The 18,929-nt window shown below is 25.9% G+C and overlaps 2 protein-coding genes and 1 long non-coding RNA gene across 9 annotated transcripts in view; 2 read left to right on the forward strand and 1 right to left on the reverse strand.

Moving 5' to 3' along the window:
• Window positions 1–18,929, forward strand: part of LOC409807 (arginine kinase) — a 98,365-nt gene that overhangs the window by 41,496 nt on the left and 37,940 nt on the right. The gene's annotated exons all lie outside the window — the stretch shown is intronic.
• LOC726119 (inactive) overlaps window positions 279–18,929 on the reverse strand; it is a 49,643-nt gene continuing 30,992 nt past the window's right edge. For 2 of the 6 annotated variants that reach the window (XM_016911847.2, XM_026446011.1), the window contains 7 exons: window positions 15,554–15,715; window positions 14,864–15,061; window positions 13,855–13,964; window positions 10,594–10,928; window positions 5,723–5,971; window positions 4,492–4,795; window positions 281–904 (listed from right to left, as the gene is read on the reverse strand). In XM_016911847.2, the coding sequence (XP_016767336.2) occupies window positions 727–904; window positions 4,492–4,795; window positions 5,723–5,971; window positions 10,594–10,928; window positions 13,855–13,964; window positions 14,864–15,061; window positions 15,554–15,715 (1,536 nt within the window). In that variant the 3' untranslated portion in view covers window positions 281–726. Of the gene's footprint in view, window positions 905–4,491; window positions 4,796–5,384; window positions 5,595–5,722; window positions 5,972–10,593; window positions 10,929–13,854; window positions 13,965–14,863; window positions 15,062–15,553; window positions 15,716–18,929 lie in introns of those variants that run through there. The other 4 variants (XM_016911857.2, XM_016911850.2, XM_026446012.1 and 1 more) reach the window with 4 other exon arrangements.
• Window positions 16,644–18,900, forward strand: LOC113219389. Of its 2 annotated transcripts, none has more exons than XR_003306474.1 (4): window positions 16,644–17,536; window positions 17,659–18,057; window positions 18,148–18,612; window positions 18,728–18,900. It is a non-coding gene; the product is annotated as an uncharacterized LOC113219389 (long non-coding RNA). The 2 variants fall into 2 exon arrangements; XR_003306473.1 differs by having other exon boundaries at window positions 16,645–17,536; window positions 17,659–17,844; window positions 18,728–18,896.

An 18,929-nucleotide genomic window follows, 5' to 3' on the forward strand; every position in this document is an offset into this window, starting at 1 on the left:
AACTTATAAAAAAGTATGAATTTTAAATAGTAAATAATATAGAAAATAATACAAAATTCAATAATTTGGATATTAAAAGTATCAATTTAGTATCAATTATAAATTCATCAATTAATAAGAAATATTTTCCAAACATGTCATTTGTAAGTACATTTCAATTTTTTATTATAAAATGTTTCCAAATAAAATATTTTATAATTTATCTTATATATATTATTATAAATTTATAATCTATCTTGCTAAGTAAAATTTAATTTCACTTAATTTACAAAATTTCTTTTTTAATAATATGCACACTTAACCTACAAATTTCGTTACATTAACATGTTTAATAATTCCACTTTTTAATTTATAAAACTTTCTTTTTAATATCAAACGCACATTTAACTTATAAATTTTCTTTCTCTGTACACTAATATGTTATTTAACAATTTTATTTCCTAAGATACAAAATATATAATTTTCTTAAAATTAAATTATAAAACTGTAATGTAAATCATATATGTCCAGTTTACAAACTTCTTTCCACGATATTCCCTAGAAGTTACTATAGAATCGTCGAAGAACCCATAACACCTTCGAATCTCTAAGCCGAGTTTCGAACGAGCTTAAGTTTCTCTAGACGGGTTTTCAGTTTTCGACGAAGAGGATGGCAAAAACAAGATGGCATTTTGTCGGTTGGTCGACTAGCCGGAGTTACACGGTGCATAATATCGTAAAGTTTCGTTAAGGACTGTCCGGCGCGGTCTCTTCCCAAGCCAATATCGTGTTCATGTCCTTAATGCCGCGTGTGCTCCATGGCTCGAGCGGATCCGTGGGCGATGTTGCCGGTGAAACCGCCTTATTCCGCTCGATCGATTCTCTTCTCCTCGGACCAGCCTTCTCTATTTCCTTCGGCGATACCCTGTGCATGCATCGTACCGAACAGAGAAACCATTAAACGAATGGTCAACCCAGTTGTGTTCATGTGCACACCAATGCACCAATGTTGCAGATATTGCTTTCGATTGCGATTTGGAACTGGACTTCTTTCGGATTTGTTATTAGTAAGAAAATTTGAATTTTTTTTATCATTTATTTATTTTTTTTTTAAATTTTTTTATGATCGAAACTTGTAATTTAGTGCATGATGTAAAATAAATATTTTTTTTCTATTTAAAGGTTAGGTTTGATGCATGGTAAATGGAAGTTGAACAGATCTCGAATTCTTTTTCATTGTCTTAAATAGATTTGTATCGTGAATTGAATTTTGTATTGTATGTGATATAATAGATGATAGATTAAGTTTTAAAACTTTTTATAGTATACTATTTATATATTAACTAATTTCAATTTAATATAATTTTTATAATTTTCAGTATACGTAATATGTAATTGTTTTTATTTATTAAAAAAATAATTTTTTTGAAAGTGAAAGTATTCGTTTATTTCTCATTTCTTTATTTATATTTCTCTATCTTCCAACATGAAAAAAAGGAACAAATTAAAGTAGACCCAAATCAAATAAACAACCAATCCATTGTGCCAATATTCGCGAATTCACTTCCCTCGTTCGGCTTTTATGACATAATCTCGATTTATCCTCTCACTTCACTTTTATCCCGTGTAATAAAGCAAAACATTTCAATTTGCCTTTAATAATAGCCGATATCACCGATATCGTTTCCCAAAACGTTTAAATTCCTTCTTTCACATGTTGCCAGTGCAATATCGCGCTCGCGTGATTTCGAATACTGTTTATCGAACGATTGGATACTCCGTGATCCGATTTCGTTGTCCCGTCACGTCCGTTTAAAGAAGAATTATTAACGAGTGATTAATAATTTATCGGCGCATCGAGTTCCATGGAATAATTACAAGGGACGTTGACATTTCATCGAAAACCAACTATAACGCTTCAACATACGCGAACAGTACATATTACATATCATTACATATCATAATAAGAAAATTCGAAATTTTGCGAAATATTAATTTACAATGCTTGTTTAGAAAATGCTATCCATCACTTTGTTGGATGAAATATTCATCATTTGTTTTAGGATTTTGAATAAAAAATTGGGTGACATGGATGATGGAACGATTGATACGATTAACAAGTTTTTTGCTAATATTAAAAATTTCTTTAACCTCTTATATTATGTACTTTGCATTAATATTGATATTAACGAGAAAGGATGACAAGTATAGCTTTTTTTTATATAATTTATGGATAAAATGATAAAATTTTGTCTAAAATAAATGTAATTACATAATTCTGAAAGTTTTTGGAATGAATCAATCTATTTTGAATTTTAGTTACATTATAATATACTTCTACTATGATTCATATATAAATATAAAAAAAAAGAATATTTTTAGAATATTTGACTGTCATAAAAAAATTGAAAAACATTAATTTCATATATAATGCAAAAAAAAAAAAATACTTGATCCATAAATTCATTTTTTTTTTTTTCCTCAACTTTTAGTTTCAAAAAGAATCGACCTTCAGTTAACTCTATTAAGAATTACGACTTCCAAGATACACAATTTTTCATTGTTCAATTTCCAAGTAATCGTGTATTGAAACAATGAGACTATAGGAAAACGAGTCATTCGAAACTATAGACTAGTGCAGTGATTAATCGTTACAATGAAATCATTGTCTGTTGCTCACAGTGCTTAGTTGTTATCTCTTGCGGAAATAATGCAAGACGTTTTTGTTACAATGTTTGAAAATAAATCTTACGCATTTGCAGACAAAATGTCACGCAAATCGCCCGTTTTTATGGAAATGTTCTTTTTTTTATAAATTATCTATCAAACATATATAATCGCTTAATATGGTTTTAAAAAATTGATCATTACGTTCGATAAATATCAGATTGTTCTCTAATTTTATTTAATTTTACAAATCGTTAATCTTTAATTTTGTTAAATTTCATAAATCTTTAAAAAAAATAAATTCATTATTTACAATTATTATTTTCAATAAATAACAGATTGTTTTGTAATCAATTCAAATGAATGAATATAGTCCACCATTTATTTACAGCAATACGGATCGATGTAATTATAAACTAATCAAAATAATATATAACTAAAATCAAACAGAATTATCTTTCCTTTCCAATTATATTCATCGTCTATATCATCGTGTATCAACAAACTTTACACAATTTCACTCGCGCGAAATAATATGAAACCCCTCCCGTCTCTTAATTCCGTCCACGAGTGCGGAAACGAATCTGTCTGTTCCCCGATTCTGTACCGGAAAATAGTGGAAGGAAACATTCGACAAATCTAAATAGGAAATCTATGTTCCAATATTGCGTGTACCCCATGCCTCGATATGTCGGCACACGAATCGATTGTTGATTGTGTTGTACCGTACTTCTGTTTTCAGTCTGATTGTATGTATAGGGTATATATAGGGTGTCTCAAAATTGAACTAGGAAGAATTTAATTTTTAACTTTGTGAGAAAATCAATTTATTTATAAAAATAAAATCTTGATAACAAAATTTATTTAGTTAATTTTAAGATAATCACAAGTTATATAGATAAATCTCTTAGAAGTCTGATTTTTAACAAATTAATATTCTTATGAAACCAATTCAAATTAATAAAATCATTCCAAGGTCATTGATCTTTTTTTGATATCGGTTATAATTTTGATTTCTTTTTTATTCGTTTTAAATAAAACTTTTTGGAAATTTTTATTATTATAATTTTTAAAAATCTTGGCAAAAATCTTGAACACCCTGTATATTTTTATGTGTGTCTCTGTTGGGTCGTAGCTTAACACAAACGAGATGAAACATTGTAACTCGGGCTATTATGTTGTAATTACTTTTTCAGCTTGGTCCAGGAAATTGTGTGTTTTCTATACTTTCATTTCTCTGCCTGACCGTACTCGCGGCGCGGTCCTCGATGAAATTTCATTAAAATCAAAGAAGACTGTTCAACCGTACTACGAATTTCCATTCTCCAATATTCTTTAAATGATAATTGTTTTGCTACGCGTGTATATCTTTATGAAACGTTTGAACGGTATGGAAATGAATAATGGTGGATCGATGACAGTTGAAGAATATATATATATATATGATATGTTAAAATGTCAGATGTCTCGTGCAATATTGCTATGAGATAAGTATAAACTTAATTGAAACGAAATTTTGCAAAAAAGAATCTTTCAATACTTTTAATACAATTACTTTCATCGTTCGATTAATCCTAGTGACTTTCTAGTAACGAAATCCTAACCTTAAAAAGTAAACAGTTGAATTAAAAAATTGTTTAACAAAAAGAAGTAAATTTTAAACAGCGAATGCACAAAATAATATTATTTGAATTTAAAATGAAGAATTTTCTATAAAAAAAAGATTCTACAACTTTAAATTTCATTAACCATAAATTAAAAAAACCTTTAATTGCTTCGAAAATATATTTCAAATTTACAAATGTATAAATTTCGTTGTGATCATTGTTTTGGACAACGACGTACCTATTTCTGGCCGTTTTTGGTCTTTTCTTCTGGACCTTGGCCTTCATCGTTTCGCACGGTCCGTTCTGCTTTATTTGCGAGTTAATTGCTTCTATGGAACACTCTCGACTCTCGATTGGACGGTCGATCGAGTTTTCATGGCCGTTGAGCAACGACTGATATCGAGGATTTCTGTCCATAGACGTGGAAGATGTGGATGACAGGTCGTCGTCGACGTTCCGTGACCGTCTACGTGTCGTGATAAATCTGTTGTTCGCTGATCTTATTCTACGTAGACGGGCCTCAGTCCCGAGCAAGTTGTCGCCTGCGATAAGACAATCAATTTTCATGAAATTCACGTGACGCTTAACGCTCTCCAGTGAAATTCACTGGAGGAGAGGTAATTTCGTTTTTGAATAATTCAATTATAGAAATACTTTAAACATTTTAATGGTGATTATTTAGAATCTTTTCTCATAATAATTGTTTCATAATAATTCTTAAATATTTCACTCGAACTTGACAATGAAAATTTTCAAGAGAACATCCATTATTTCTGATGTATCATTCTTCAGAGTTAGGTTAGGTTCTATACAAAATTGTGCTGTTCTAGCAAAAATGTAAATCGTGCAATTCTGAACTATATTTATTTTCTCATTTCATCGAAGTAGATTCCAAAGTCATTGTCACTCGATTCTTCAGAGTTAGGTTAGGTTCTATGTAAAATTGTTTGTGCTGTTCTAACAAAAATGTAAATTGTGCAGTTTTCTGAACTATATTTATTTTCTCGAAGTTTCGAATCAATTTTTCAAGGAATAAATTAAGTGTCTAAAAAAAATTTTAATTCTAGATTTAATATTTTTTAAAATAACAATGTAATTAAATAAAATTTCATAAGATTAAATTTAATGAATTCGTTGTCCAAAATAAAAATAATAATAATTTTGTCATCACTTCCAAAATCATTGTCACTCGATTCTTCAGAGTTAGGTTAGGTTCTATACAAAATTGTTTGTGCTGTTCTAGCAAAAATGTAAATCGTGCAATTCTGAACTATATTTATTTTCTCATTTCATCGAAGTTTTGAAAATTCGAATTAATTCTTCAAAGAATAAATTAAGTGTCTAAAAAAAAATTTTAATTCTAGATTTAATATTTTTTAAAATAACAATGTAATTAAATAAAAGATTCACTTGATTAAATTTAATGAATTCGTTGTCCAAAATAAAAATAATAATAATTTTGTCATCACCTCCAAAGTCATTGTCACTGGATTCGACGAAATATTGTTTCCTCGTAACGTTGACCTTCTCATCCATGGATATCTTCGTCATCGTGAATTGTTCTAAAATTTGAAGATTTATTTTAGAGCTGGTTTCTGTTTCGAAGCCTGCCGCGGCACGTTTCGCTATTTCGAGCAGGGTTTCGGGATCGTTCGTATTTTCGGAAGCAATCACAAGTTCCAAAAGCGGATCCTGAAAATCTTCGGTCACGCTCGAATCTGGAACAAATATATGTATATGTATTCCGAGATATTTTTTTTTAAATATTCAATGTATCGTGAAACATATGAATTGTTAAAATAAACATTGAAAAAAAAATGGATATATGTATTATTTTCAAGACCATGTTTGAATTTTTGAATATTGAAATTCTTGTAATCTAAAAATTTTTAAAATCAGATATTTAGAGATATTGCCTTTCAATTTGAGGTAAAAATATTTTGTTTTGTATTTATAATCATGTAATTATGAAAATATGTAATTATTTTGTTTAAAAATTCAGTTTCTTTGTTGTAAAATCATTATTTTAATTTTTATATATAATATTTATATTACTATTTATAATATTTTTTTATTTATTTTTAATGTTTATGCTTGCTATTTAAATAAGATTAGACATTTGTAAAATTCAATTCAAAAATGAAATAATTTATAGATTTATTTTTATAATGTAATGTTTATTGAAATTGTATTTATTAATTATATTTCAAAAATTGTTCGTTAACTTTTCACTGAATTTTTCAATTAAAAAAATTAAAAATGAAATAGAAGTTATCTTAAAATAATTAATTAATTTTTAACACATATTCCAAGCCAAAAAAATATACAAAAGAATATTCAAAAACGTATACAATAAAATTGTATGTTATTTATCTTAAACAAAAAATTGTAATTCTATACTTTTTTTATTTCAAAAATTTCAACTTGCCACCAGGATCAATATTCTGAAACAAATACCATTCAAATAAACTTCACCCAACAACAAATAAACCAGGAATAAAGAAGTATTAAATTACATGGGAAGAATCCTTTCAATATTTCTGTAATGAAAAGAAATCCTACAGATATAAGCAGGTTTTTCATCTTTACACTAATTATAATTGTTGGATGCAGAAAGGTTTGGTCCTTTTTGAATACTTAATTAAGTTTTTTTTACAAATCTCAATTGTCAATTTCATTGTTATTCGTTACTTTCAAAATTGACAAAGTTACAACATCAAATTATAAAGCAATATTAATATCAATGAACTCTTATTTTTCTAGACTGACATTCAAGCTAGATATAAATCAATCTGAATGGCTCATAACATTATGTTTATTATATTAACACCAGAACAATGAAACCTGTGAATAATTTCATATTTTTTTCTTATATGATCATTGAAAATGTTTCTGACAAAATTTGTATTATAATTTATTAAGATAGAAATATAATTATATATATCTATTTATTTTTGTTACTTTATCATTTATACATAAAATAGATATTTAGACACTAGAAGCTGATTCTAATGTTTTAAGTATTCAAGTATTCTTTTCATCAAGATTACAACAATTCTCTCAATTTTATAATTCTAAATGAATTATGTTTTTGTTTACAAACTGATGTATTGTCATCAAACTCCACAGTAACAGTTCCACATAACTTATCTTATTTATTTTTCTTTCTCGACCTTCAAATGAGAAAACATATACACAGTAGGATGCATACATGGAGTTGGATACGTATCGTATTACATATTTTTCTCGAGTTTATTCGTTCGAAAATCAATGGATGAATCAACGAAAATCCAGCAAAGCAGGTGTTTTTTTTTTCCTTTTTTTTTTTCTTTTCATTAAGTTTGAATCATCATTTCCACAATGCGGACATTCGATTTTTAATGAAAATCCGTTTCCTCTGAAAATTCATCGCCGCACAGCGAAAATAGACTGGTTTTCATTATTTTAATGCGCGGAACTATGTCCCCCCCCCCCCAAGTTTTATTAACGCGATGCATACAAAGCGGCCGTGATCGTAATAAAAGTTGGCAAAGCTGCGTTAAATCCTGACGAATGTGAATTATTTTTCGTGGTGGAGAGGAGGGGAGAATGGGGAATGCTTGTTGTGTACCGATGCTTGAAACAGTGACATTTTGTTATGTTGCTCGTGGGCGGAAACGAGATCAAGGACAACGGAAATAGCATCGCAGCGACGCTATAAAATATTTGAAATACGTTTCTGTTCGAAACGTTAATCAAGTCTTTATGCGTGTACATCTGTTTGTCTATTTGTATTCGCCTGGTATAGTAGTGGTAGGTGTGCGAATATTAAAAATTTAAATAATAAAAAATACGTATGTTAAATATTAGTTTTCGAAAATGATATCCATCAAGGATATCATAAATATTGAGGTATGAAAATATTTGTGCGATAAAAATATTAAAAATAATTCTGGAGAGTGTGAGTTATGAAATATTGAGAGTGTAAGTTTTAAAAATAATATTTATGAAAAATATGTATATGAAGAATGAAAGTATATTTGAATGGTAAGATATTTGAAGGGTAGGATTTAAAATAATTTTGACGGATTATGAGTTGAAGAAGTATATGTTAATGAAAATTTTAAAATAATGGAAATTGCGAATTGAAAAAGTATTGTATTTTTCATTATTGTAATAATTTAATCTACATTATATTTTTGTTATTATTATTGAATACTTTTATATATTTTTAAAATATTTGCCAAAAGTATTGATAAGTTAGAAATACAATTTTTAGTTTCAACGGGAATGAAAGTCTATTAATTGAAAAGAATGATAAAATAAACGAGTTTTGTGAACCTGTGGTAATAATTTAATAAAATTAAATTTTAGTGTGGAAGTGAAAAAAAAAAATGGAATTATTTTAGAAAGTTTTGTCAGAAATTTAATGAAATTTAATTTTCATGAAGACATAAAAAGTATATTTATTTCATGGATTTTTATTTAATACTTAATAAAAATATTTGTGCATTCTCTCAGCATATAATAAAAAACATATGTATATATATTTAATTTAATTTATTCTGATAATGAATTTAACAAGACACAAGAAGATTTATAAAAAAATTAATTCCACTTTGAATAATAAATATATTAAATTATTAATAATCATTTAAAAATAATGAGACAAAAACTGATATAAATTCATAGAGATATTTTTTGATAAAAAAAATATGTCAAATAATATTTAATACTTAAAAAATATATTTTAATCAAATCCATTGGAAAGTAATTAAAACCTACAACCTGATGTGAAAATATTCAGTAAAAAAAAAAAAAAAAAAAAAAATTAAAAAAATATTTTTCGTTAATGGAAATGTTGAAATAAAATTGACAATTAAAAAGATTAATAGCAAAATGCTACAATTTTTAAATACAATTAGGCCAAAATTGTATTAATTTATATAATGATGTGTTCGACAAATGAAAGAAATGTAATATTATTAATTATTTCCTGACTAATACACTATTTTTGAAATTAATCGATAAACCCTTTCATTTTGATCAACAAATTATCTCGATTAAAATTGCCATTTTATCTCCTCTTTAAAATAATATCGAGTCATAAGTAATCGATTTTAAAGCATTCATCTTGTATGTGCATAGATCATTATGCAAGCATAATGATTGAGGTAACCAGGAAAGAATTTTGCAAGGCATTTAATTGAGTGCCGAATTAACGAGACTCGATAACAAACCAAAGTGAACTAAAACTTGAAATATTTGATTCTGGCTATCTCGAATTTTTTTTTTTAATTTTATTTTAATTATTCCACTCCTCAATATTATTCTATAAATGGATGATACCATATTTGGAAAATGGATCTTGTTAAATCATTTATGATTTATCTATGTAAATTAAATTGAGAATTGGTATTCATACAGAATTGATTTAATTATATATATATATATATATATATATATATATATATATATATATAGTATTATTAATTTTTTCTTTTTCTTTTTTTTTCTTCATTATAAAATTTTAACAAACGAATTATAAAGAGATATGTAAAAAACAGTTCAAAGAAAGATTTATATACATATATATTTATTATTGTGTCCCTTTTATATTAAAAGGGTGTAATTATTTATAATTGGCAAAGAGAAGTTTTAAAAGCAAGGGAAGATTGTTCGTTTAATCCTTATTTTAATTAAAAACCTTAATCTTATTATATCTTTATTTTAATTAAAATCGATAAATTTGCTCGATAAATTTAAAAAGTAAGAATTAGTCTACATTGAATTGATTGTAATGTATAATATGTTATATAAAAAATATTTTATCAGAATGAATTTTTTAATTGAACCGAGAATTTATATTTATGTTTTTATCAAAATATTCTGTTAAAAATACAATTATTTATTTTAATATCGAATTCGATATAATTTAATCTAATCTAATTTTTTTTCAAGTCAGATGTTTGAAAATATACATAATTCCTTTGTTAAAAATACAATTTTATAATTATAATTATAAAGCTATTTTTCCAATTTTATTGTGAAACATCTATTTTGAATTCACCTAACCTAATCATTAAACTTCTAATCATTTTTCATTATATTAATATAAACTTTCTTCAGCAAAATAAAATATAGTCAAAATCAAATATAAAAATATTACTCTTGATAATTTCTTTCGTTCAAAATATTTAAAAAAATATTTAAAAGAAATTTTTAACATATCTATAAAAGAAAATTACCAGACATCTCTGAAAAATTCACAAAACATAATATAGTATATTTCTCTTTCCATTATTACTTTTTAAAATTTTTTTTAACATTTATCTTTTTAATAGATATTCATTTTACTTACGATTCGCATTCTTCAAATTCATCTCGTGTACGGTCGCAGCTTGGCTAGTTACTTTTTTTTCCCTAGGATTGTTCGCCTGATCGTCCACATTTTCCGTGGTCGATTTCAATGGTTCTATGTTTGTCGTCACGTTCTGCTGATTATTCACCGTCGATTTCGTCTCCTTGGTAGCACTCTTTGGTTTCGACTGCTTGGCATCGATGTTGGTTGGAATTCCTTCCGTTGCGGTGGACAAGTCGAGATCGTGGGCGAACGTCATGACATCCAAAGCTGTGGTCAATGCGTCCCCGAAACCGGCGGTCACCACAGAAACTTGAGGCTCGACCCCTTTTGGACTGCGCAGAAATTAGTCTTTTTTTACTTGGTCATTTTAATATATAAAATAATTTTATAATTAACAGCTAATTTTCTAATAATTAACTTTGATTATTATAATTAATTTGTTATTTAATGGATATAATTGATTACATAATTATATTGTAATTAATTCTATAACATAATTAATTTATGAGAGCATGATTTATTTTTGACTAAGATTATATATAATATAATATCGATAATTATAATATATTATATATAATTATCATGAAATAAGAGAATCGTTTGTTTTTTTATCCTTTGAATTCTTTAATTAATTATTATACATATGAAAATATATTTATTATTATATTACAAAATTTACACTCAATAATAAAATATATATATTGAATCATGTATATTCAAATGTTTCAACAATAATATAAAAGAAACTTTTAGTAATTATTTATTTATAATAAATTAAAAATTGTTAAATTCATAATGGATTGTTTATTGATTATTAATTTAATGTAAAATTTTTAATACTGTAAACATTAATAGAGTAAGTTGGGTAATATTGATAAAACATAAATGAAAAATTAAATTCAAAATTATAATAAAAAAGTAATGGAAAGATTTAAATCATTTATATATATTTTTTTTTAAATAAAAAATTGTAAATTTGTTATAAAATAAATATTTTATTTTAAAGAAAAGAATGTTTAATTTCATAGTATATTTTAAATGATTAGATTTTAAATTATGATGATCTATTTTGAAAACATTTAAGATTATTTGAAAATCGCTCAAGATCATTAAAGTAAAATAATTAAAAAAGATATTTGAAGATCAACTCATCATGAAATTTGGCACCGATTAATACAATCTTATAAATAAATTAATCAATAATTAATTTTTATTATTACTATTTTTTTTATTCTTAATTAAAAATACTCGTTTAAAAATCCTATATGCACGATTTTATGAGTTTTTTTCTATTCGATGGAGTATGTAATTCGAGTATGTAATTCAAAGAAATTAATTTACGTGCAAAAGTGAAACTCAAATGAAACCGAGAGCAATAATTTTGAAAATTCATAAACCTGTACGTTTGAGATTTATCTGAATATTTAAATTAAAAGAATAACGTTTGAAAAAAACGCGATTGAAATCGAACAGAATATGCATGTCGCGGTTTACCATAAATATTTTAAGAAACACCGATATATCGATTACAAAAAAAATATAAAACTTGCGATTTTATTCGATTTTTGTAATGGTAATACGTACGTCGTATAATATCCATTCTTAATGTTACGCCTTCTCGTATTTATCGTAAAATATAACACATAAAATTTAAATGATTCAGGCTCTAATGCCTTTAATACTTCTCGAGATATTAAAACCATCTGAAGTCATTTTGTCTAATTATTTAAGTTCGGTAATTAAAAAAGTTCGAAATATTATGCTAAATATATATCGTGATAATTACCGAATCGATGGAAAAGCTGTTAAGTATCTGGATAATTTTCTATAATTTCTTTGGCATTAAAATAAATCGAAATTAAAATCCTATTAAAATTAATACGAATGTTTTCTAATATGATATTTAAAATTGTACCTATAACTCTAATAAAATTATGAAATTATAGATAAAAATTTTATGATTATAGAATGTATTATTGTTATAATATAACAATAATAATAAAGTACAATTATACGTTATTCTAAATATTTAATGTTGATACGAGAAAGAAAACATTTCAAGAAAATAATCGATATAAACTATTTACAAAATGATATATTTTAAAAAGATATTAAATTTAAAATTGTATAATCTGTCTTACAGCGTAGTAGAATTTTTGTCAAATACGTTTCTAATCCATTTCTAAAATCCTTAGTTTTATATTTTAATAATACTCAAAATAAATATAAAATTATATAAAAGTATAAACAAACTTTTAAACTTAAAATTTAATTTCACTCTTTCTATAATATATTTCATTATATTTTATATACATTGAAATTTTCACTGAAAATTTTTTTAGGTTAGATTTCTCTGTGTATAAACTTTGTACAAAAATTTGTGCTAAGATTTTTATAATTGACTGTAACATGCACATGATATAACTACTTAAAATTCACAGTATTCATTCATATATTCTATATTTCAAACACTATACCGTATGATAGAAGGATTATTAACACAAATTGGTGGAAATTCCAGTGTCCTTAAAGCAAGATACCATAACAAGAGAATTCCTAGCAATAGATTTGTCGAGGATCGCGGTCGCTAATATCACTCTCTACTAGATCATACATAATTTATCGAGTCACGTGTCACATCTCTCAATATTCTCGATATCGAATGTAACACGTTTATTGACGTTAATATCTGGTTTCGTAACCTTGACGCCTTGCATATTAACCGCCACAAATCCAAGGTCAATTATATCGCATTCCAATCAAACTGATACACAATCTACATATGTAGGTATGTATATTGTATCGCTTAATTGGTATGTCGTAAATGAATCAATTAACGATGTTAATAGAAACTTACGAGTGTTTTAAATTATTTCATAACATTTATATTTGAATCATAAAAAAGGAGGAAGAAGATGAAGATCAAAAATGAAGATAATATAACGATTAATGTTTCGTAATTATAAATAAATAAAATTTTATTTAAATATTTTTTTAATTTATATAAAAATTAATTTGAAATTAAGGAGATTACATTTTTAGAAAATTAAAAAATTACTTGTTAATATAAAAAAAATTAATTTTTAAAAACTTTTGAGATGATATTTAACAAATTCTAATTGTTTATTTAAAAAATGGAAAGATTAATTTTTGCATAATTAATTTTGAATTATAATAAATATTTCAAAAAAGGGAAAATTTTGTTAATCGATACTTTATGAAAAAATTTTCTAAACAATATATAAGAGTGAATATTACCTTACTCTGACAGGTGTAGAAAAAGAAGCTCGTCCCCACATAATTCGTCGCAATTCCTCTCCTGTTAAACCACGTTTTTTTAATTCGTTTATCGTCACTTTGCCCACACGCTGCAATCAGAAAACGCAAAAATTGAAAATAAATGATTAAATAATAAACAATTTTTTTAAAAATTAGAAAATAAAAAAATTGAATTGTGCATTGCATAATTGATAATGATAATCGAAATATTGAATATTGATATTGAAATCGATACATTTGAATAAATTCGATAAATTATTTCATTGTAATCTCATTAAAAATGATTATTAAATTCTAATAAGTTCTATAATTATATGATACAAAAAATAATTCAAACACGCGAACGACAATTGTCCAGTAACAGCAATGTAACAGAAATTTTAACCTTCTCCAAACTGAGAAAAATCGACAACCAACTACTCCTCAATCAACCCAATCCATTTCCATTTTCATCCTCTACTATCTCTCGATTTATTACCACTCCAATCAGAACAGTTTACAAATCGCTGTTAGGCAAATCTCTTGACAAACAATGAACTTAATTTCAAATAGTTTTTTTTATTTACTTCACACTTATTTCTACTCACACTATTTTTTCATCATCATTCATTATCAAACATGTTTTCAATTTTATGTTAATCTTTTATTATAATCGACATAACCTTTAAACCATTTTTTTAACTTTTAATATTAAAGTTTAAAAATAGAATTCAATATCAATAAAGATAAGAAAATTAAATATCAGATAAAAATATATACATCATTCTATTTGAAAATTAATTACATAATTTCATTACATTAATTTATAATAATTATTTTCACAACAAAAATTATTTTATGAATAAAAAAAAAATTTTTCCAAAAAAGTAATTGAATTATGTATATAATGGAGAGAAAAAAATTTATTAAAATAGTGGAATAAAAAATCAAATTTATATATATATATTCATAGCAAGCAATTCATAGCAAAAAGATGGAAATACATCACCTTCCAATTAGCTACCGCGCCTTTGCGTTGCTTCGCCTTGGTTTTCGATTTACTTTTAATAATCAAAACTCCTCGCTGCTCCGCGGCAGGATTGTTTGGGTCATCTCCAGGTCCCAGTTTAATGCTATATTCTTGCAAATAATTCTGTGCATCCTTCTGTGAGACTGCACGTTCCAGAGAAACCACGATTTTAGCCCACTATAACCATTCAAACATAGGATTCTTGTGAAATTCTACGATATTTTAATTTAACTCGTAAATTAAACAGGAAATTTTTATTAAATTCTTTCTTCAAATATGGTTGACGTATTTGTAAATGTCATATTTTATTTTAAAATATTATATGAATAGAATTCGTTATTAATTCATTTTCAAATCTCGTTAAATAAATTAAAAATTTTTAATTTTAATTAATTAAATTTAAATAGATTTCATTTCATCGAAATTTTTAATTCCCAATAAAAAGTCAATTTTTAGAAATATATATAGTTCCATCTTTCAATATATATTTATGTAACAATATCTAATTTGATAAATTTTCAAAAACAAAAATCTTGAAATAATTAATTCTATTAATAAAATTATAACTTTACACAATTATCCTATGATATACAAATAAGAAAATCTATAAATCTATTATAAAATCACTAATTAATTATAATATATAATAATTGCATGCAAAATATTTACTTGTTTCACCCACTCCTTTTCACTCTGCTCGATCACATGAGCGTATGTGTTGCCCATCATGGCGATTAGCATGTTCAACAATAGTATAGGCACCAGTACCATAAATATGGCGAACACCATCTTCGATAAATTAGGATAGGTCGTGTAGCTGAGATCCGTGTACTGAAACGAACAATCGTTCGCCATAATTGTTATCGATATAATTCTCGCACGATCGAACGATTGAAAACAAGAAAGTCGAGACATATCTGATCGACGAAAATAATCGTATTACCGACAAAAGTGCGTTGTTATCGATTTTTCATGACAAATCCGTTCGAGGTTAGTCTGCCATCTCGCGTGTTTAATTATTGTTATAGGATCTGTGAAATCCAAACGATTTTTGACACGAGTTTTTGAATCAGGATTATATTTTTTTGGACGAATTTCAATATCCATTTAACGTTAAAATTATAATATTTAAACAAATATAATATATATGAATAATTAAAATTTTACTGTGGATAAGCCTTAATATTTAAGCCTTAACATTAGAATTATATTTAAATATATATATATAAAGAATTAAAATTAGAATAGTGTTATAAAAATTAAAATGTATATTTTTCAATAATTATAAAAATAAAGACAAAAATATTGAAATTAACTAATTTAATTTATTAATTCTAATATTGAAATTTCATACCAATCAGTGTTAAATATATAAACCCATAAATTATTAAATTTTAATTATTTAATTTTAATATTAATATCATAATTTTAATATTGAAATTTCAAACCAATAAGTGTTAAACTATAAGCCCATAAATTACTAAATTTTAATTATTTAATTTAACCTAACCTAACTAAGTGTTTTCACTATTTTATCTTATATTATCTTAAAAGCACAAAATTTATAAAAATTTTCTCATTAATTATAAAATCTTTTAGAAGTTTCATAAACAAATAATATAAATTAATCTTTAAAAATCAAACTACTTATAATATAATTAATAATAAATTATTTAAATTCCTAATTAAATTAAAACATTAATCATATATTATTAAAATTGAGAGATTTGTAAAAATTGAAATTTAAAATCATTCTTATTCTATTGTTTTATTAATACAACACTAACACTAATCAAAACACAAACATTTTTATTCCATTTCATTTTAATTCCATCTTTACACAAACTCCACTAATTTATTAATACATTCGTCAATTTTAGATTCGAAAATCTGTACGATAGGGATACGAATCTTAAGCAAACGTTTTGCATGTAATAAATCTTTTTTCCTCTTGACAGCATAATCGATTCGTTAATTACACGAAAGATATACGAGAAATCTGGAAACACTGTTCACTCACGTTATTTTCTGCGAGATACTGAGAGGAGGAAGAGAGGGGGGAATCGTTGTAAATGTAATTCAATTAGCCACGGATACAGCGTGCGAATTGTCTTGATATTTCATCGGTGAAATTCGATTAATTGAAATGCACGAAACCAAGCTGCGAGTGCCAATTTTTTTTTTCCTTTTTTTCAAATGCTCGCGATCTATCGATTGGAGAGGAGATCGGTTCTTCATTCTCCCGGATTGAATTTACACGAAGGCAGGAATTGCGCGCGGATGTTACATTAAAAATGAATTTTCGCGTCCAATGCTCTCAACTATGGTGAGATGCGCGTGATTTTTTTTTTTCACTATCTCGAATTGTTAGTGGCGTGTCGTGTTGTTGGTAATAGATGGCGCCAGGAATTGAATGAGAACCACTGACGCTTGAAGATTGAATTCTCGTTGAGAGATACTTTTCATTATTATATCAATGGATAAATATGAATTATTTTGTCATTTCATCTATCGTTTATCTTTTACTTTGTGGACGCGTGAGTTTTCGAGTTTTGGAAATTAAAAAAACAAATCGGAATTGTTTAATAATAACTCTGTTTCGTTATATATATTTCGTTATATATAGTAAATGTTTTACTTGTCGATTTTCGTGTAAAGTATTACTCTCATATTTTACTTTATCTTTATCCTCCTATTCTATGCGTTTAAGCTTTTTATTTTCGATGAGTCACGAGGGAATAGGTATTATTCATTTTTTTTTTTTTTTTTTACAGATATTTGGGAAATTGGGAAACGATCGTGAATTACGATAAAAGTTTATTTATATCAACTGGTCAGAAGGACAAATAAATAGTGTAATACAATTTCACTTGATTCTCTCTATTAACTATAACTTTTCGATCAGTTCTTATAAACTTGGCGTTACAAAAATGGCGTTCTTATAAACTTGGTTATGAAAGGTACACGATTGTTAATAATATTCTTTAATCACTAAATCTTTTGTTTTATTGTTTAATTATTCAGTTCTTTTTGATTTTTCTTGTTTATTAAATCACAAGTATGGTTTGTTAAGAATTTACATTAGAAACATTTTCTTGCAAACATTAACCTAACCTCAAATATTTTAACACTCAACAAGAAGAATATATGATATTGATGAAATTTTCTACAACGTAAGATCATAAAATAAATTTAAATACTTTTTTCTACTTTTTCTTCCTCTATCACAAAAAAAGAAAACTAAAAAGTTTAATTATTTTCAGAAATTATTTTGAGATTCCATTAAACTTGAATCGAGAAGCGAAATTACACGCATTATTATACTATTTATTCGAAAAGAAAAAAGAGAAAAAAAGTTTTTTGTCACGTTAACAATATAACAATTTCTTGCAACGAAAACGTGTAACGTGCCGCGTATAATCAGAAAAACGCGAATGGCAAGTACCCCTGATTGAAATTGATTTACGAGCGTGTGTTTAAATTCTTAACCCTTCTAGACAAAGAGGATAAAAACCGTGCTGGCAACACCGTTCTCCATTGACATGCTGGCACGATTTACGAAATTGCCCCGATCCTTCTCGACATTCAACTTTTTTCTCGCCATTCAGTAACCAACCACTGTAATGTATGCACATACGTAGAACTGGTAACAATCTGTGCAACTTTTTCAAAGAAAAATTGGAAACGAGTCTTTATCTATCCAACTACGGAGGGACGATTTAGAAAAGGTTTGTGAAACGTTTTGAAAAATTCTTTCTCTTTAAAGCGTATATTTCTTTTAATAAAAATATTCGATTAACTTTTCTTACTTGTTTTAATACCTTTTTTCTTTTTTAAATATAGAATAATGAAAATGAATTGGATGAAATATAAATTGTGGGATAGCAATTCGATGGAAAAAAGAGTTCAGTTTTTGTATATATAATATACAATAAATTCCAACGTTCCTATTCAAAACAAAGCTTAAACTCATTAACAGAATAACACTCTGGTATATCGCAAATAATTTTTTCTCTCTCAACAAGACTATTAATTCGTTGCATGT

This window comes from Apis mellifera, linkage group LG1 (genome assembly GCF_003254395.2).
Source record: "Apis mellifera strain DH4 linkage group LG1, Amel_HAv3.1, whole genome shotgun sequence".
In the NCBI taxonomy this organism is placed as follows: domain Eukaryota; kingdom Metazoa; phylum Arthropoda; class Insecta; order Hymenoptera; family Apidae; genus Apis; species Apis mellifera.